Below are 19,726 nucleotides of genomic sequence, written 5' to 3'. Positions count from 1 at the left end.
GGCTTGCGGGTGGTGCTGGGGGGGTGATGCTGGAGGGGAGGCTGGGGGGGGGCTGGAGGGGGACTGCGAAGACCCCGAAGGGGCGCCCGGGGCTGGGGCCGGGGCCGTGCTGGGGGGGTCGGGGGGGCTGTTGCCGGAGCGAGGCCGCGGGGCCCTCACCGGGCGCTGCCCCCCACCCCCCGGGACCCCCCCAGCCCCGGCCCTGCCTCCTCCTTCCTCCTCCTCCTCCTCCTCCCGGCCCTGGGCGGGGTTTGGCCCCGGCTCCGGGAGATGGTGGAGCCGGTGTGAGCGGCACCGGGGCTGCAGCCGGCTGCGGCCCCCCCTGGCCCCGAGCCGCGGGGGGAGCCCGGGACCCCCCCCCGCCCTTCAACCCCCCCCCCCCCCGGCCCCCGGCCCAGCCATGCCCGCCGGCAGCAACGAGCCCGATGGGATCCTCAGCTACCAGGTGGGGGGCAGCGGCTCGGGGGGGGGCACACCCCCCCGCTGCGGCCGGAGGATGCTCCGTGGCTGCTCACTGCGGCATTGCCGACGGGGGGGGGGGGGGGGCATGGGGAGGGAGGGCCGCTGCAAGGAGGGGGGGCGAGGCGGCTGCAAAGGAGGAGTCTGCAAATGGGGGGGGTCGGCATCTGGAAAATGGGGCTCGAGGCACTGGGGGGGGGGGCAGGCCGCTGAAGGGGTGCGAGGGGAGGCTGCGAAACATCTGCAAGGCCGAAAGGGGGTGGGGGGGCCGCAAGGGGTGCTCAAGGTGGGTGCGAGGGGGGTGTGAGGTACCCGGGGGGGCACAAGGTGTTTAGTGAGGGGGTGCCCCAGCCGGCAGCATCTCCCACACGCCTTGTCCCCCCCCCACACCTGGCTGTGACCCCCATTTGAGGCCGCAGCCCGTCAGAAGGGGACAAAGGCCACTGTCCCTGTGCCATGCAGCCAAGGGGGGCTCTGCTATTGCCCCCCCTGGGGGCTTGCACAGATGTGCCTGGTGTTGGGGTGCAGGGAGCAGCAGGGAGGTGGCCCCCACCCCTCCCACCCCCTTTTTAGCATCATCCTGGCCAGGATGTCCCCACGGAGCGCCTCCTGCCCCCCTGCAGCACCCGTCCCCTTGCTGCTGAGCACCCCTGGGACCCCGTGCCCCACGAGTGGCGGCCCCGAGTCCTCCCGCAGGGCCAGGCCCCGCTGGAGGAGCCGATCTCGGTGGCAGACGTGGGGGTGGGGAATTAATTCACCTTCCCTCACACCCGGGGAGATGGGGACAGTGGGATGGAGGTGGAAAAGAGAACGCTACCAGAGCATCCCCCAGCTCCCTCCCTGTTTCGGCTCCACGCAGGCAGGTATCCTCATCCCACAATAACACAGGGATCAGCCTCATTAATTACATTTGGGGCGTTATTAAGTCCATTCAGTTGGCATGGCTCATGGAGCTGCAGGGACCCCATCCCTCCCATTGCTGATGGCCAGTCTTGCTTGCACGTGGTGGGACGAGAGGGACGGGACGCGAGCTTTGCCTGCTCACGCGGTGCTTTTGGTGCTCCCGAGCACCAAGAGGGCTCAAAGCTAGACCAGACCCTCTGCTTTGAGCTTTTTCTAGTCCTCAATTACACCAGAGTTTCCCCGGGGAAAGAGTTTTCTTAACCAGAAGAATTGCACTGGGGCAGGTAAACTGAGGCAGGGCACTCAAAAATCCCTCTCTCTCCTGCTGGGTCAAAAAAAATCACTGCAAAATAATAATTTAAAGAAGTTTTCTTGCGAAGGGTGCGGGGAGAGGCATGTGCTGAACTCACAGCACTAAGGGGTTCACTGCAGTTGTGTCAAAACGAGCCTTCCTCCTTTGCTCCAGTGATTTCTGATTTCATTTTTACAAGCAATAATTGCTTCCCGACAAAACCAGCTAGGAAGCAGCCAGCCGGAGCTTTTTGCTTAGAAAATAGCAAAGTGGAACAACTCTGGCTGCTCTGAAGCCCACAAACATGCCCTGCAAAGCTCAGCGTCCCCTTTCCCGGCTCATTTTCGACGATTTGATGTTTTCCAGGCGCCTGTCAGTGGTGGCGAAGGACAGAGAGGGAGGGCGAAGCGTCTGCAAGGGCTGGTGCCCGTCCTGGGTCCTCTCCTTCCTGCCCCGTCCCATCCCATGGTCCCATCCCTTGGCTCCACACTGCCATGGCTCTCCTAAACCATTAAATCCTCCGGTGTCCCCAGTGAGAGAACCCCTCGGGGTCCATTCAGGTGCCCTAACTGGGACCCAGTAAGTTTTGATCAGGGCCATTGGCTTTGGTAGCATCTCTGTGCGAGGCTTGCAGTGATTTTGGGGATGCTGCAATGGGCAGGGAAGGGCGATGGAACGCTCAGAGCATCCTGCCACAGACCCAGAATCAGAACCTGGGGCTTTTTGGCAGAAGGAGGTGCCCGCTTGTCCAGTTTGCTCTTTTATTTGCTCTTCAAGCATTAATGCTAAATAATAAAAAAGCAGCAGGGATTCGAGCTTGGGTCATGATGGGATTTTAACTGATTAGACCTCGGTGTCAGCTTCCTTCGCCGTGTTATTTTACACCCCGTGTCACCTTTCAGGGCAAGCCGGGCACTTAACCTTTGTGCCGAGCGGCGCCGGGGAGGAAGTTCATCGGAGCAAGTGAATTTGCATCATAGAAATGATGGATTAGCTCTGATCGGAAAATAAAGTGGGGCTGGAGAGAGCTGGCCAATGTGAGCAGGGGAAGCGAGAAGAGTAAAAACGTTGCTTATCTGGATGTGTCTCCCAGCCTCGCGCTTCGTGAGGGTTTCTAGGGAAATGATTTCACCCCTCAGGAAGGCAGGGCAGCAAGTTTTGGGGAGAAGAAACCAAGCAGGAGCATGGGGAGGGAAGGGTGCACTTTGCAAGGGGCTTTGCTTTGCTGTGTCCTTGCTTGGGAGGAAATTCTACTGTTGGAAGATAGACTTCTTTATTTTAAAATTTGTAAGTTTTTTTTTTTTTCCTTCATGTACTCCAACAGCCATTTCGAAGCTCTGTGTTTCAGTGCCATGCTGGGACTTGGTTTGACTAATAAGGGTTTTTAACTAATAGAAGCCTGAAAGGAGGCCACGCCAAAGCGAGACCTTCTTGAAATGCTGTGGTTTTTGAAGGAAACGCTGACAAAAATCAGTACTGTCCCACAGCATTTATTTTCCCAACAGTTTGTACCTCACTTGCATTTCAGCAGCTCATACTTTTACGTATGCCCAAGCACATTACATGCCTCTTGCCCCAGCAGGATGCGGCATTTTCTCCGTTTACTCCATCAGGAACAGTTTTTGCTCGAAGAGGAGCTGGGTTTGTCCCGTCCCTTGATTTCAGCGTGAGCTTTGGCTGCGCTGACAATGGGCAAACGCTCTCCGCCGACCTTCAGCATATCCGCAAACTTGCTGCTCCTTTTTCCAGACGTATTAACAGATGGGCTTCAACCAGGAGCGCTTTGGGCACGGCTGCCCTTGGCTCAGCCAAATCCTACACCCCAAGGGAATTTCGGCAGCCGCTTGGCTGAGATATCTCCAGCCATGTAGGATGCGAGAGCTGAATTTCGCAGCAGCCCCAGGTGCTGGTGGTGTGGTACTGGTGCGAGTGTCGGTGGGAACAGGAGTTTTGTTGGCATCTCCCAGTCTCCGGGCGTGCGGGTTTAAATAACGGCTGGGATCTGCCCCGGGGGGCTCTGGTTCTGGAAAGACCGTTGGTGTTCGTGACGGTGGTGACGCTGGGGCCCTCCTGGCGAGAAGGTGTGGGATCTGCTCGGACGTCCCGGGTGAGTCTGGCCCCATGCATGGCCCAAGGGCTCAGTGGAAAGCCGGTGACCAACACGAGGCCGAACAGGAGTGTGGCAGGCTCGAGGCGACTTTTCTGGACGAACTGCAGGTAGGACGGCGAGGCCTTGGCTGAGAAGCGCCTCCCACCCAAAAACATGAAAACTCCCCAAAAAACAGAGCCAGCGTGCCAGGAGGAGATGGTTGGCACCGGGGCGAGAGGTCTGGGGGCAGGTTTAGCATCACCTGCTGGGTCCTGGGGGGCAAAACGCTTTGTGAGGGAGAAGGCGGCTTCCTGCCAGCGTCTGGAAACTGGGGCCTACAGATCGCTTCGTTTGTTCTGCCTCCCGACAGCGCCCACCAGACGCACTCAGGCTTGCAAGCGTGAGGTGATTTCCCGAAGCCCTTTCACCCCACGCTTCTCCCGAGGTTGTTTTTCTGCAACCCGGACCGGGGGGAGCCGGATGCGTTGCTAAGAGGGGACGGAGGGTGGCACCGGGTGGAGGACGGCAAAGCCACAGGCGCGTGATAGCGCGGCCGCCGGGGCGTGTGGGCGGCACCGGCACCGGCGTGCTGCTTCGGCCAGGAGGGAACACTGTTTTGGGGGAAAAAGGGCAGATTTCAGATTAGTGTCAGCAGCTTAAGTCATAAGCAGCGATTTTTTATTTTTAATTTTTTTTAACAAGTCCTCGAGGTTGCTGTGTCATTATTGCTACAACAGGCAGCATAGGCGAATGTGGCATTTCAAGTTCTGCTTGAAAATTGCAGAGTTTGGCTAGTTTGGGCTGTTTCTGAGTGGATGGTGAACCTCTTGCTTCTTGAGTTTCATAAAACAACTCGGCTGGTTTCCCCAGTTCTCACTCTTCTCTAGACTTTCAGGAATCGAGCAGGAATCAAGCAACTGGGTGCTCAAAATCAAAACAAATAATAAAAAGAAAAGAAAAGAAAAGAAAAAATAAAAAAACAACCCCCCCAAAAAAACCACACAAAAACAGATATTTATTTTTGGGTTTGAACAGACAAAAAGCTTTTGGTTGCTGTGATGTCAGCAGGGGGCTTGTGAATGTGAACCTCGGCAGTTCAAAACTCCCCAACCTTTGACAGCCCCTTTGTGCCTTTAATAACAGAATAATTTGGAAACCAGCGAAAACTCAAGGGCGCTCATTTGGGCAATGCAGAATTTTCTTTGCATTGGTGACCATGTTTTCGTCTTCGATTAATTCCTGTCCATGAGAGGATGTGGATGGTAGCATTGTCCAAGGAAGGAGACCTCTTGAAGAGGTGCACAGAAATTAAGAGACCAAATACACCCCAAAGAGGGGAAAAAAATTGATGAGTGTGTCCCAGAGCCCTTTACCAAGCTGCAGTTGCATCTTGAGCATGAGACACGGCTGGGTTTTTAGTTTGTTGAGTGGAGCCTGGCAATCCCCTTCCCAGTCCCAGGTGGTGAGGAGAAAAGAGAAGCAAGAGAGGTTTGTTTCTGTTGCTGCTCGCAGTGAGCTGTTGGTCCTGCAGCTCTTGCTCAGCTTTCAAGGCACAAGTGCTGTCCGAGGCCCGACGTTTCAGCCTGGGAAGGCATTAGCTCTAAGCTGTTGGCTTTTGCAATGAATAAAATCATGTTTTCCGTGGAAAGCATACTTGCACCAAGGGAAGCCCGAGCCTCCTTGGGTGGAAGATGGAGCTGCCCTTGCAGGTTGCTGCTTTTGGAGGTTGGTGGAGGCGATGTCCTGTGGCCAGCTGCCATCTAGTGAGTCCTGCAGGTATCTCCAGCACAGCAGCACGCAGCCCAGTGGTATTTTCAGACTGAAACTCACTGTGGTGCAAAGTGCATTTTTTTCCCCCCAGTTTGGAAATCCCTATTTATTTATGTATTCTAGAAAGCTGCAAAGGAGCTGCACAAACAAGGCAGGACAGGTGTTTTTTTTTTTTTTTTTTTTTTTGGGGGGGGGGGTCTGAAATGCTCTGCCCTCTCTCCCTGTAGCAAATACTTCCAGCTTCAATTCTCACAAAAAATAAGCAATCCAATGAGCTGTTTTATTTGGCCTCTGGCTGCGGGGCTGCCTCCTGCAAGCCCACGTTCGATCAGCTGGGAGGATGTATGGGAGCTCTGTGTCCCCAGCCCCACTGACCTTCTTCTCCTTGCCCAACAGAGACCTGATGAAGAGGCGGTGGTCGACCAGGGGGGAACAAGCAACGTTGTCAATATTCACTATGAGAAGGAGGAGCTGGAAGGTGAGACCCTGCTGAGCCCCTGCTGACTCCCAACCCAGCTCATTTTCCCATTGCCCATAGCCCCTAAACCATCCCTCGCTCAGTGTTGTGTTGCATGCAGCAAAACCTGCCGTCCCTCTTCATCAAGAAGCACAGTTGTTTTTCATGATTTTCATGTAACTTTTAAAACAGAGGGAAAAAGCCCCCGCGGAGGCCACAGCGTGAGCTGCAGCCATGGGGTGAGATGATTCACGGCTCGTTTTCTCGCCAAGGCTGCTCCTGGCTTGGCGAGGTCAGGAGAATAATTTGACGGCTGCAGACACAGGGCTGCAATTTTTTTTCCTTATTGTTCCGGAGCTCATTATCATGGGGTTGATCTGATCTCCTCCCGCCGCCTTGCGCCATACAGAGATTTTAAAAATAATTACATTCGGTCGCTGCTTAATGAGCAAGTCTGAGTGTTGTCCAGGCGAAGCAGGAGTTTGGGAAAAGGTTCAATGCTTCAGGGGCATTTTAGATAACCCGGAGCCATTGCTTTTTGTCAGTCGCAAAGCCCAAGTAAAATAGTCTCTGAAAAAAGGACGAGCATTGACCGTCATCGTGCTGCCAAAAGTGATGCCAATGCTGCTTTCCTGCAGGCCACCGGACCCTGTACGTGGGCGTGCAGATGCCCCTGGTGAGGCAGAGCCACCGGCACCACCGGCCCCGCAGCCAGAAGCATCGGAAACGGGAGCGGGCCAAGGGGGCAGCCCCCGAGGACCAGGGCTACCACTGTAAGTCCCACATTTGCTAAATGTCTCCTGGGCAAGCGTGGCTGGTTTGAGTGGCTAGCTGCTATTTTGAGGGAAAACTGCATTATTTAGCAAGGCCCTCGTTTTCCAAACTTTTATCAGGAGTTGTTTGTTTGTTTGTTTGTTTAGGCAGTTAAATGCGTAGCAAATTTAGGCTCACCTTCCTTAGCGATTCTGGCTTTAAAAATGGAAATGTGGGGAAATCAGGCAGCCCTTCCTTATGGGGAGGTGGAAGAGATGCTTCCCCACAGCTGTGTGCATGCCCAGCCTGGGCAGACACAGGGGACAGGGACCAGCCCCAGTGTTCAGGGCTGAACTGGTGCTGGTCTGATGCTCGCTGCACAGTTCAGGCTCAGTAATGGGACACGGCTTTGTCTTCTGCCAGACACCCCATCCCAGCGGGTGCAGTTCATCCTCAGCACCGAGGAGGATGAGCAGCACGTCCCCCATGACTTGTTCACCGAGCTGGACGAGATCTGCGTGAAGGAGCGCGAAGATGCAGAGTGGAAGGAAACGGCAAGGTAAATCCCATCCTGCAGCTGGGAGAGCAGTCCCTGTGCTGGCAGCACGCACGGGCCCTGCTTGCCAGGGCAGGAAGCTTTTGCAGCTTTGGGTGCTGATGCGAGGAGCCTCCTCCTTCTGGCACCCCTCAGCTCTGTTAAAGCAGGGCTTGCAGAGCGGGGCTATTTTCTTGCAATGGGGCTGATGCTGGGCGATGTCTGCAGGTGGCTGAAGTTTGAGGAGGATGTGGAAGATGGCGGTGAGCGCTGGAGCAAGCCCTACGTGGCCACACTCTCCTTGCACAGCCTCTTCGAGCTGAGGAACTGCATCATCAAAGGCACGGTGCTGCTGGACATGTGCGCCAACAGCACCGAGGAGATTGCAGGTAGCACCCTCCCGCCTCTGACCCAAACCTCGCCCAGTGGCGCGTCTGCTCTTCCAGAAATCCCATTGCTTTTTTAAGTCATGAAGGATTTTTTTTGCGTGCGGGACTGTGCTGCCTTGGCCCGGCTGCAGCCTGAGTATGTGGCAGTCGCACCAGCTTTTCCTTCCGATAGGGGATCCTTTTGAAAGCAATCTGTGGGGTTTGAGAAACAATTAGAGAATGTTCTCTAGCCAAAAAGGGAGTGTGCACCAGGGCTTAGCGGTCTGCTCTTAGAAATACAGAGTCTGCCTAAGATCTGAACCTCTTTAAATAAACTATAAATTACAAGCCATTTCCTCTCATTCTTTTTTTTTTTTTTTTTTTTTTTTGCCTTAACATCCAGGATTTAGGAGCTTTAAAGGCAGAGTTTATCTGGCAGATGACCAAGCAGTGTGTTTCTGTGGGGTAGATAATTGAAGTTAATTGAAAAAACAGCTTTGGAGAAATTATCCTTGACTGGCAGGTCTCCATTCAACCCTTTTAAGAGCTGGTGAAGTCAGTGCCATTCTTAGCACATTTCTCCCTGGGCTCAGCAAATTACAGTCAATTGGCCAAGGGAACTCAGGGAAAGTCTGCGCTATAGATTGCTTATAATTTGGTTAAATGTGTAGAGGAATACAAAAAGGCCAGATCGGGCAAGGAAATTGCATTATTTAGAATGAGAAATAATGATCTTAGCTGAGTGATGAATAAGCACTTTGATGATGGGTTTTAGCAAAAGAAAATTCTTGTTTTCATTGCAAAGGCTCAACTCTATTAAAATGTCTTACTAAGCAAGGCTGCGCCTGTGCTAGGCTCTCCTGCATTCTCCCCGGGACTTGCAGGGTTTCTCCTCTGGTGGCTTCATTTCCCTTTCCACCCTCAGATATGATCCTGGACCAGCAAAACCAGTCCAGTGAATTTGACGAGAGCATGCGGGAGAAAGTCCGAGAAGTCCTCCTGAAGAAGCATCACCATCAGAACGAGAAGAAGAGAAACAACCTCCTCCCCATCGTCCGCTCGTTTGCTGACGTGAGCAAGAGGCAGCCAGACCTGCACCCCCTCGACAAGCCAGGTGAGGGTTCCTGCAGGGCTTTGGCACCAGGTGAAGGTTTCTGCAGGGCTTTGGCCCTGTTAGACTTGCCCTGACTGAGGAGAAGTGTCCCAGTTGCTCCTTGTCTGTCTTTCTGAGTGTCTTTCTTTTTCCTGCCAGCCCAAACACTCACTCCCCATACTCCTCCCACCACCATAGAAGCTAAAAACGGGGTGAACCATGACACCAGCCCAATGGATTTAAGCAAGGTGAGATACCTGGAGCTTTTTTATGCCTTTAGGGCTGGCTTTGCTCTGGCAAACTTGGCTGCAGAACATGCAGCAGAGTGCTGTGGGCTTTCATTTTGGGGTAATTGCCTGAAAATCGCTTGTTGTGTCCAGGCTGAGCTGCACTTCATGAAGAAAATTCCTACTGGGGCTGAAGCAGCAAACGTGCTCGTAGGAGAGCTGGATTTCCTTCACCAGCCCATCATGGCATTTGCCCGCCTGACCCCGGCAGTCCTCCTCTCAGGCATGACAGAAGTTCCTATCCCAACCAGGTCCGAATGCCCAAGGTTTTTATTTAGAAATAACAAAAAAAAAAAAAAAACAACCATCAAATTTCATCCCAAGGAAATGGGGCCAGCAGGAGTGAGTCCACAAGCACATTTCCCCCATCTGTCACTCCTCACCTTCACTTCTCCCTTCCCTACCGCAGCTTTTAAATGCATTCCTCAATTTTAATGAACATCAACCCAAACATTAAAAAAAATGCATTGGCTACCTTTAATGAGAGTAAGCCCAAAAATCCAGTTAGCAAGTTTTGATGAATTACGGATTCATTGCCGGAGGCGGTGAGCGTGGATTCGCCATCTCAAGCTGCGTTCTGGGCTGGGAGCTCCTGGCAGTTTCTCTGGGCACTCTCTAAGCAAGGGCGTGTTCTTCTCTCTCCTTCTGTTTTTCTTGCCCAGGTTCCTGTTTATTTTGCTGGGACCAGAAGGAAAAGCCCATCAGTACCACGAGATTGGCAGGTCCATGGCTACTCTCATGACGGATGAGGTGTGATAAGAGAGATCTCTGGGTCGTTTTTAGCTATCTTCCTCTCTCCCCTTCTCCACTGTAGCGAAGAAGCACATTTGCTTTCCCAGCTGTCCACAGCTCTCCAGATAACCCACCCCTTGTTTGCATCCAAAGCAAACACTTGGATCTACATCACCCCATGTCCCAGAGCCTGAAATCCCGCCCGGGACCTGCACCTCATCCTTCTCCTTCTCCCTGGGATCCCCAACATGCTGTCCCAAGCAGGTGGCATTGCCAGGGCCAGCAAAAGGCTCTCCTTTTTAGGCAAAAGGCCGTGGAGTGCTGTGAGGGACAGGGTCCCTGTGGAGGAGATGGCCACAAATGCATCAGATTTTTCCTTTTGACGAAATTTGGGGGAAATTATCTTGTGTTTAGCTAAGAGCTTATTGCACTGGTTAGGACATCCGAGCTGTTGTCCCCTGTTGGCAGGTTTTCCATGATGTTGCCTATAAAGCCAAGAACCGGGCAGACCTCGTGGCTGGCATCGACGAGTTCCTGGATCAGGTCACAGTCTTGCCACCTGGAGAGTGGGATCCATCGATCCGAATCGAGCCCCCCAAAAATCTCCCTTCACAGGTGGGTGCCGCGGTGGAGGGAGGTATGAGGGGGATGGGCAGGAGGCTTACAAAGAAATATGTATCTCTGTTTCCATTTTGACAGAAAAAAAGGAAGACACCGGGAGTTCTTGATGACAATGCTTCTCACAGAAAGCCAGAAAAGCACAGTGGCCCTGAACTAGAGCGAACGGGAAGGTGTGAGCTTTGATGTTTTCATTTTTTTTTGCCTCTAAAAACTGAGTATGCACCTCCCCTTCTAGTGTTTTTTTGTGGTTAATTGCTGCAGCAAAGGGGCTCCACGTTACCTGCTTGGGTCCCTGGGCCAGGCAGCTGGGGGACCTGGGCAGCTGGGCTGAGCCACAGCATCATTGCACATGGGTTTTCTTGAGCTGGGGTGGAAGAAGATGTGTAAACACCTCCAGGTGCAGCTGTGATGCCTTTCGAAGTGTGGGGCTGTTGCAATAACAGAGGATAGGATCTCAGGTTAGCTCCTTTTTGTTGTTGGAGGGTGGTTTTTTTTGTGTGTCTCAGTTCCTACTGGGTGTAAAATGGGAGAAAGACACTGTTTTTTAGCAATGGAAGCTACTCTGTGCTTGGGATTGCCCTTCTGCAGCAAAGAAAATTCACTGTGGTCTGCCAGGAGAACAGTCTATTTCTTTGTCCTTCCTCCAGGCTCTTTGGAGGTCTGATCCTGGATGTGAAGCGAAAAGTCCCATGGTTCTGGAGCGACTTTCGGGATGCTCTGAGCCTGCAGTGTCTGGCGTCCTTCCTCTTCCTCTACTGTGCCTGCATGTCCCCCGTCATCACCTTTGGGGGGCTGCTGGGGGAGGCGACCGACGGCCACATAGTGAGTGCCTCTCCTCCGTGGGGTGGCACGGAGGGGTATTTAGGAAATGTGCATGGATGTGGCACTGAGGGACATGGATTAGTGATGGGACTCGGCAGGTCAAGTTGACAGTTGGACTTGATGACCTTGAAAGTCTTTTTCTAACCTATTCTATGAAAAAGTCTTTGCTGCAGCTCAGTTTCTTTTTTTTTTTTTTATTGATGCTCTGCTCACATGATTTATTTGCTCCTTTCTTCCCTGGCCAGAGTGCCATGGAGTCGTTACTGGGTGCATCCATGACTGGTGTGGTCTATTCCCTCTTTGCTGGCCAACCTCTCACCATTCTCGGCAGCACCGGCCCCGTCCTTGTGTTTGAGAAGATCCTCTACAAGTTCTGCAAGTAAGGCTGCACTGGCCCTTCTGGAGGCGGCAGTGATGGCAAAAAGATGTGTTTTTTTGGTTATTTTTCTTAGCGGTGGTTGTAAGATTGAAGTTAACTTCCATGTCGTGCACATCATGTGCTCCTACTTTAGTTAGTGATGGTGCAAGAGCAATTGGCCTCTGGAGGACTAAAGGGTTTGCAGAGTTAAAGCCAAGCACGAGGAGGAGAAACCACAAGAATGAGGATGCCCAAGATGGGATGCATGAGGGAAAGGAGACAAATCACGCTGGTTTGGGAGTAGGAAGATTTGCTTTGCTCCCAGCACAAAGCTAGGCACTTTTTAGCCTGCTTTTTGCTGAAAGTGGAAATATATGTGTTGCCCAAATATCCAAATAGTTTTCCTTTTTGCTGAAATATTTTGAGTTTTGATGATATTATTGAGAAAGTAGGAGCTTTTCATGTGAAATGCATATTTTCCATGACAGCCCTTTGTTGTGATGACTTTGATTAACCACCCTCGCTGTAATTAGTCACTTTTATTATTAAGCCCCACCGTGCTGGTAGCAAGTGACTGGGTGCCAAGCCAGCTGTGCTTGGGCATGGGGGCGATGGGTGAGAACAGCGCCTTCCCCAGTGAGCACCTGACCTCAATTAGCCTCCAAGGCATTAACACAGCATAATTGCTAAATAATGATAATTATCTAAAGCGCCTCTCCTCTTATGGGCCCACACCCTGCACTGCAGCCCTGAGGCTGTCTGTAGTAGTACATAGAAGCTGCATTCACCATCCACAGGCTTGACATGTTCCGAAACAGCTCTGCATTTTCCCTGAAGGATGGCACGTCTTGGAGCTTCCTGCTGGGCTTCCCACCCTTTGCTTTATTTTGTTTTCCCAGGGACTATGCGCTCTCCTACCTCTCCCTGAGGGCATGCATAGGGCTGTGGACCGCCTTCCTCTGCGTGGTGCTGGTGGCCACGGATGCCAGCTGCTTGGTGTGCTACATCACCCGCTTCACTGAAGAAGCCTTCGCTGCCCTCATCTGCATCATCTTCATCTACGAGGCTCTGGAGAAGCTGATCTGCCTGGGAGAGACCTACCCTGTGCACATGCACAGCAAGCTTGACTTCCTCACCATCTACTAGTGGGTTTTTTGGCTTAAAACGCGCCTTGGCAGGAGCTTAGGGCTGCATCTCTATCGCCTTACCCTTGCCCTTGGCTTTTCTCCTCCCAGCTGTAAGTGCGAGGCACCGACCCATCCCAGCAATGAGACCCTGCACTTCTGGGAGAGCAACAAGATCAACGTGTCTGCCATCGCCTGGGAAAACCTCACGGTGACCGTAAGTCCCTGGCCGCTGCCTCCTTGTGCCGCTGGGTTCGCGCGTCTCTGCAAGCACGCTCCTGCGGGCGTTGACGTGGTGCGAAAGTCGGTGCACTCTGAGTGATGGCATGCTTCAAACCATGCTGGGGCTGCTCTGAAAAATCAGTCCTTAAGTGCAAGACGTGTGGTCTGCCCTGGAAAGGGGAGTGCGCCTTGTTACCAGCATCGTGGGTGATAACTATCGTCCTCAGCCCTCTGCAGAACAGTATTTCTGTCTGGGAGCAAGGTTAAGTGGGTGGTTTGAATGTTGCAGAAGTTGGAGGACTTAAGTTCATGCTTGAAGGTAGTAATTGGTTCTTTAATTGGTCCTTAATAACTCCAGGCCCCGGTTGCTTATTCAGTGCTGTCTGTAAGTACGTGCATAAATTTGCATGTCTGAGCAGCCTCCCGGGCTGCTGGTGCTGGAAGCAGAGCCCAGGCATAGGATGGAGGCTCTCATGGACATCTTCAGCCCCTTTTGGCCAGATTCTGTGAGTCCTCCCTTGGGAAGGGACAGTTTGTCTTCTTTCCTACCATGGTGGTCATAGCCCTCCTTCCCTGTTCCCTCTTTCTCTATCCCCAAGAGTTTCCAGCGTCCTCTTCTGGATGTGTCCTTCCCCTGTGGTGTCTTCTTCAGCCACAGTTATCTCCTGTTCAGGTGGAGGATGTGCCATGGGCCTGTGGCATGGTGTCCCATCACATCTCTGTATTTCCCCTCCGTGTAGTTTGATGTGTCACTTGTTAAGCTGCTGCTGCTCATTAGATATAGATCTCCCTCAGCAGCAGTAGGTACAAAGTTATGGATCTTGGACCCAAATCCTTAACCCTTCCCCCAGTTATCCAAGGTTTCCTTGCTGCATGTGTACTGCCATCGTGTCCTGATGCTCTGTTTTTCCAGGAATGTCGGCATTTGCATGGAGAATTTCACGGACCTGCCTGTGGACACAACGGCCCCTACACACCCAATGTCCTCTTCTGGTCCTGCATCCTCTTCTTCTCCACCTTTGTCCTATCAAGCTCCTTGAAGATGTTTAAAACCAGCCGCTATTTCCCAACCAGAGTAGGTAGAAGATGGTGGAACAGTGATCCCACCTACCTTACGACCTGTCCCAGAGCAAATTTGCACTCAGGCAGTGGGAAATCAGGTCCTCCAAAGGTTGTTTGTGTTTGCTTTTTGTTTGTTTGTTTTGTTTTTCCTCCCTTCACCATCTTTGCATTAGGGAAAAGCTGATTCCAATGAGAAGCTGTCATAGAAAAAGATTATTCCTTCCTTACAGGGGACAAATATGCCTCAGTGCCTTATTCCCATTGCAGCTGTGAGAGTGGCTGTAGTGGCAGGTGTCTGTTTCCAAATATTTTCATTTTTTTAAAAAAAAGGCAATTAAAAAAAAAAAAACAAAACCTTTCCCCCTAATTAAACTGTTTTCTTTTAAGTCTGACACCGGATCTCACAGGGACAAACACAGCAACAGTTTCTAACCAAGGGGTTTGGCTGCATGTCTTCAGAGTGGTGGGATTCTGTGAACCAGCTGTGATGTTGCTCATGTCCCTAACTTGTCTGTCTTGTGCCACGACCTTTTCTGCTCTGCCTTCTTGCCACAGGTACGGTCCACCATAAGCGACTTTGCTGTTTTCCTCACCATCGTCGTCATGGTGCTCATTGACTTCCTGATTGGGATCCCCTCACCAAAGCTCCATGTCCCCCATATGTTCAAGGTAATGGGGTGTCTTGGCACAGCTGGCTTCACCTTGTGCCCCTGGGGACACCTTGAGGTGACGGAGGGGAAAATGAAAGCCAGCGAAGTGTCTGGGCTGGGAGATGATGCTGATGTCCCTGCTTTGTCACAGCCCACCAGAGATGACCGCGGGTGGCTCATCAGCCCCATAGGACCCAACCCTTGGTGGACCGTGCTGGCTGCGCTCATCCCAGCCCTGCTCTGCACCATCTTGATCTTCATGGACCAGCAGATCACCGCTGTTATCGTGAACAGGAAGGAGCACAGGCTGAAGGTAAGGGGCTGCAAGAGGTGACTCCATCCCCAACCCACTCTGGGCTGCAGGTATGGGGAGGAGCTCCTTTTCCAAGTGCTTTGGAAAAGCAAATTTGCAAATTGGCTTGGGACAACGGAACTCTGCTTGGCAGGATGCTGTCCTGCATTGATGATGACACAGGGAGCAAAAGACAGGGGAAGTTGGACAAGGAATCTTTCAGAGCAGCAAATTAACCTTAGAGCAATACAGAAAAGCTTTTTTGTTTTAAAATGTCAGCAGAAGCTTGGGGGAATGAATCGTTTTGACACACTGCCAGGGATAACTCAGAGTCACATCTTGCTTGCAAGTATGACTTTTTTATGAATGGAAAAAAAAAGTCAGTATTTTTTGAAGAGGTAGGAGTTGTACAAAAAAACTCCACAAATTACTTTGTCTGGCCAGAGTTTCATGCAAGGTGCTTGTTCAAAGACTGGATACGTCCTTAGTTGCTTCCAATTCTTTTTTTTTTCAATTTTCAAAAAATTGACTTGAGCTCAAGCAGGGTTTGGGCTGTCCACACTGTCCTTGCTCTTGTGCTGTGGGATGCTCTGTTTCTTCTTTCACTCCTGCAGAAAGGATGTGGGTACCACCTGGACCTTTTCATGGTGGCTGTGATGCTCGGGGTGTGCTCTGTCATGGGTCTGCCGTGGTTTGTGGCTGCGACTGTCCTGTCCATCACCCACGTGAATAGCCTCAAACTTGAGTCTGGCTGCTCAGCTCCGGGAGAACAACCCAGGTTTTTGGGGATACGAGAGCAGAGAGTCACTGGCTTGATGATCTTTGTGCTCATGGGCTGCTCTGTCTTCTTGACCACTGTATTAAAGGTAGGAGGAAAAAGCAAAACCCCCAACAGCCTTGATTTTTTATTTTTATTTTTTTGAGATTATACAAAAACAAAACTAGTCCTTTCTCTCTAGGCCTGAGTAGCTGTGGGGTACAGGAGGAGGTGATCTTAAACCTTGGGGCATGCCCCATGGTGGGAACCAGCTTCCATTAGGCTTTCCAGCCCTGCAGACCTCAGTCTGGTGTGCTTGAGAGCATCAAGCTGCATCACTGCTTTATTTTTTGGGGTGTTTTTGGGCTCATTTGTGTCTATGGGCTACAATCTAGCCTATCCAGACCACTACATTTGCTCTCTTTCAATCAGGCAGCAAGCTGATTGGTTGCAGTTTGCACCCCAAATGCCTCAGAACTGCCATTCCCATAGCTAAACACGCTGCAATCATCCTTTGCACGTTCCTCCCACAAAGTAATCTCATCTCTAGGCTAAAAGGAGGCACGTTGCATTTCCGTGTTGCCACAGGAATATGTAGAACTGTTTTTCTGCCATCTCAGAACGCAGCATATGGTAGCATGGGTGAAATCACCTATTTTCCTCCAACCTTTCTGGAAAATAGGATTATTTCGATGAAATGTAGCTCATAAGTTCAGCCTAAAGCAGAGCATTAACTCGCAGGCAAATGCACAAAATGTCTAATGGATAAAATTTAACGCATCTCCAACCCTGTGGAACCTGGAAAGCTTTAGGAAGCTTTCTGTAGTGCCTGTAGAATAAAGTGGTAATGAAAATGCAATTAAATTTTGAAATTTAATTTAAATTTAATTTAAATTTAATTGAAAATGCAATTATTTTATTTAGAATTATTGTCTTCTCTTTGCAGTTTATACCAATGCCTGTGCTGTATGGCGTTTTTCTCTACATGGGTGTATCATCGCTCAGAGGAATCCAGGTGTGGACTTTCATAGCATGCAGCATGTCTGTTCCCTGCTATTTCCTTTAAATAGAAGAAGAAATAAAAAACAAAATCTGATAGTCAGTGGCTTGGGAAAAGCCTCTTCAAAAGCAAGCAATGAAAATATTTTGTATAACAAAGAAATTGGTGGAGGCACAAGAGGTCTGTAGGGCTAGGAGGACCGGGCGGGTTCAGCGCTCTTTGTTTCATGGTGTTAGGGCAGGTCAGTGTTCAGTGATGTGAAAATGGGGGAATTCAGTGCAAATGGGAGGAAATTTCTCCCACTGGTGGAAATCCTTTCTGGGGGAGCAAAGAAATGATAATTATAGACTAATTAGGAATAAGCGCAGTTTGGTGGACAGTTCTGCTGGTGGGCAAGCTGGTTTACAGATAGAGCTAAGGGAAAATGGGTGCTGCTCCCAGGAGGAACGTGGTGGGATCAACGCTTCCTCATTGCAAGCAAGAGCCCGAAAAATCCGTACAGGCCTCAGCCAGGCCAGCACCATTCTGCAGCCCCAACGTGGCAACTTCTCCCTGTTATTCTGCAGTTCTTCGATCGCTTGAAGCTGTTCGGGATGCCAGCGAAACACCAGCCAGACTTCATCTACCTGCGGCACGTGCCCTTGCGGAAGGTGCATCTCTTCACCCTGATCCAGCTGACCTGCCTCGTCCTGCTCTGGGTCATCAAGGTGTCCCGGGCTGCCATTGTCTTTCCCATGATGGTAAGAGGCGGTGCTTCTCAGCGGGACGCTTGCAGCAGGACGTAGCACTTTCTCTGGCCTCACTGCATCTTCCTTTTTTTTTTTCGTGAAGGTTTTGGCTCTTGTTTTTGTCCGAAAAGTCATGGATTTCTGCTTCTCAAAGCGAGAGCTCAGCTGGCTGGATGACCTTATGCCAGAAAGCAAGAAGAAGAAGTTGGATGATGCCAAAAATGAAGCCAAAGAAGAAGAGGTAACACTTACTATGTGCTCGGGGCTGGACGTATCCCTGGAGTTGTGAGGTTGCCCATCTCTATCACAGCCATTTATTAAAAGTTGGGGGAAGATCAGAACTAAACAGAAGGAGATCCCAGTAGCCTGGATCCCACATTGCAACCACTTTTTTTCCCTACGTTAGCAGTGAGCTTACCACTAGAACAGACATATAACTTTAAAATGTCTTTTAAAAGAAAGTTGTTATTGTTATTATTATGTATTTCAAATATTTTCTCACAGTAGGTGTTTAACCTCCCAAAATGTTTGCAGTGGAAGTTTTTTATCCTGCTCCACCAACAGCTAAAACTGGCAGGGATCAGAAGGAGGGGGCAGCACGCGATGGCTGTACGGGGTTTTTGTTTATCTGCCCTTTGCTCAAAGACAGAACAGGTGATTTGTCCCTTTGATGGCAGGAGTCTCAGAAGATGATGGAAGCTGCTGCTGCAAATTCAGTCCAGCTGAACCTGGTGAAGACCAGCTACCTGGATGTCCCAAAGCAGAACAACAGTGACAGGTAAAGCCCCACTGAGTGCCAGGACCTCCAGCAAGAGTAGTTTGTAGGGGTTTGGCACAACTTGCTCTGCTTGCATTTTGACTGAGCACCCCTTAGAACCCAGCAGTCAGGTTGGTGTAAAAATCAGATTTCTGGGCAGAGCTGCAGGAGGGGATCGCAGGGCTCTGAGTGTGAGCAGAGTGACTGCACAACTCATGCTTGACCCCAAAAACTTGCATCATCAGTGAGTCTGCAGCAGTTGGAGATCCTCGTGCTCAGAAATGAGGAGTTGCAGGCATGATCTGTGCCAGCAGTGGGAGGCCAGGCCAGGGCTAAACGCTTGCAAGAGAATTGCACAGAGCTGTTGCTCTACAGCATTCAAGCTTGCCTCCCCAAACTCATCACCAGCAAAACCTCCCATGCCTGTGCTGATCTTCAGTGCTTTGGGTCACCCCGTTCTCATTGCTGATGCAGTTGGTGGCTTTGGTTCCTGTAAGCACGGTGATTGCTATCTAAAATGTTTATTGCAGGACTGACCCTTCTGAGATTAACATCTCAGATGAAATGTCAAAAACAACCGTATGGAAGGCTCTTACCATGAACACAGAAAAACTCTGAATCTGAGGAGGAAAGAGGTAAAAGGATTGCACGGTGAATGTGACGGAATATTTAAGAGGTGTGGATGCAGCGCTGAGGGATGTGTTTTAATGATGGGACTCGGTAGGGCAGGGTGATGGTTGTACTTGGTTATCCTGCAGGTCTTTTCCAGCCTAGACAATTCTGTGATTCTGTTCTATGATTCTATGCACGCTGACTGGTCCTCTCCTCGGGGATGGTCTCTTGAAGGGGGCCAGTCAGTGATGGCCAGCAGGTCCTGCTCTGATGATGCTCTCGATCTTTCTCTCTCTTTTTTTTTATTTTTTTCCCCCCCCAGTTTTCCTCTTTAGGGATCTTGGCTTTGAAGGAGAGGAGTGAGAACGTGACTCAGGGACGAGCCAACGCAGACGCGAGGGCAAACCGCTGTTTCACATGGAGGAAAGGAAACAAGTGAGCACAAGCCCTCCCTGGTTTTCTCCTTCGAGTAGCAGGATTCCCATTAAAGCCATTTGCAAGACATTTCCTGTTATCCTTGGTGTGCTTCAGACATTCAGTATCTCTAGACCAGCAAACTGAGGTGCACATCGCAGTCTGTGGGAGTTCGGTGTTGTTCAGCCTCCGTGTGTACGTGCGTGTGTTGTTGCGGTTTTGTAGTGGTAGAGGGACGGCTACCGCTTCATCATTCAGTGCTATCTATTTTTTTTATATCTGATCCCCCCCCTTGCCCTTTTTTTCCAAATATAAACTCTGAATGTACGATTTTTTTTTCTGTTATTTTTGATGCATTCTCCGCTTTCTTCTTCGTCACTGCCAGGTTTTTGGTCTGGTTTGGGGTCCTAGATTCACTCTTATGTCTCTTACTGGTACGAGAGGGATGCCCTCCATGGCAGGGAGCACGGAAATCACCTGAGCAGCTGGGCTAAGGCTTAGGAAAAGGATTTGCTCCAGTTTTACATCTTTTTTTTGCTTTGGTTCTGTCATCAGCCTGGAGGCTGCAG

At 51.0% G+C, this 19,726-nt stretch overlaps 1 protein-coding gene across 5 annotated transcripts; it reads left to right on the top strand.

Annotated features, from left to right (window-relative positions):
• The first annotated feature begins 246 nt into the window (after positions 1-246).
• Positions 247-19,484, top strand: SLC4A8 (solute carrier family 4 member 8). Of its 5 annotated transcripts, none has more exons than XM_083814213.1 (25): positions 247-445; positions 5,910-5,991; positions 6,609-6,743; positions 7,147-7,282; positions 7,487-7,647; positions 8,552-8,740; positions 8,879-8,967; positions 9,100-9,257; positions 9,669-9,756; positions 10,207-10,353; positions 10,438-10,529; positions 11,007-11,181; positions 11,427-11,560; positions 12,439-12,684; positions 12,775-12,880; positions 13,799-13,960; positions 14,503-14,616; positions 14,749-14,910; positions 15,504-15,755; positions 16,593-16,661; positions 17,213-17,386; positions 17,478-17,615; positions 18,052-18,152; positions 18,662-18,766; positions 19,066-19,484. In XM_083814213.1, the coding sequence occupies exons 1-24, from the start codon at positions 401-403 to the stop codon at positions 18,747-18,749; spliced, it is 3,243 nt and encodes a 1,080-aa protein (XP_083670339.1). In that variant the 5' UTR covers positions 247-400; the 3' UTR covers positions 18,750-18,766; positions 19,066-19,484. The 5 variants fall into 5 exon arrangements, with proteins under 5 accessions (XP_083670339.1, XP_083670338.1, XP_083670340.1 ...); XM_083814212.1 differs by lacking the exon at positions 247-445 and adding an exon at positions 776-3,871; XM_083814216.1 differs by lacking the exon at positions 247-445 and having other exon boundaries at positions 5,712-5,991.
• Positions 19,485-19,726: the final 242 nt, after the last annotated feature.

The sequence above is a fragment of the Anser anser genome (assembly GCF_964211835.1).
Source record: "Anser anser genome assembly, chromosome: 30".
Classification (NCBI taxonomy): domain Eukaryota; kingdom Metazoa; phylum Chordata; class Aves; order Anseriformes; family Anatidae; genus Anser; species Anser anser.
Note: the sequence above shows the minus strand (reverse complement) of the source record. Positions and strands in the feature narration are given on the sequence as shown.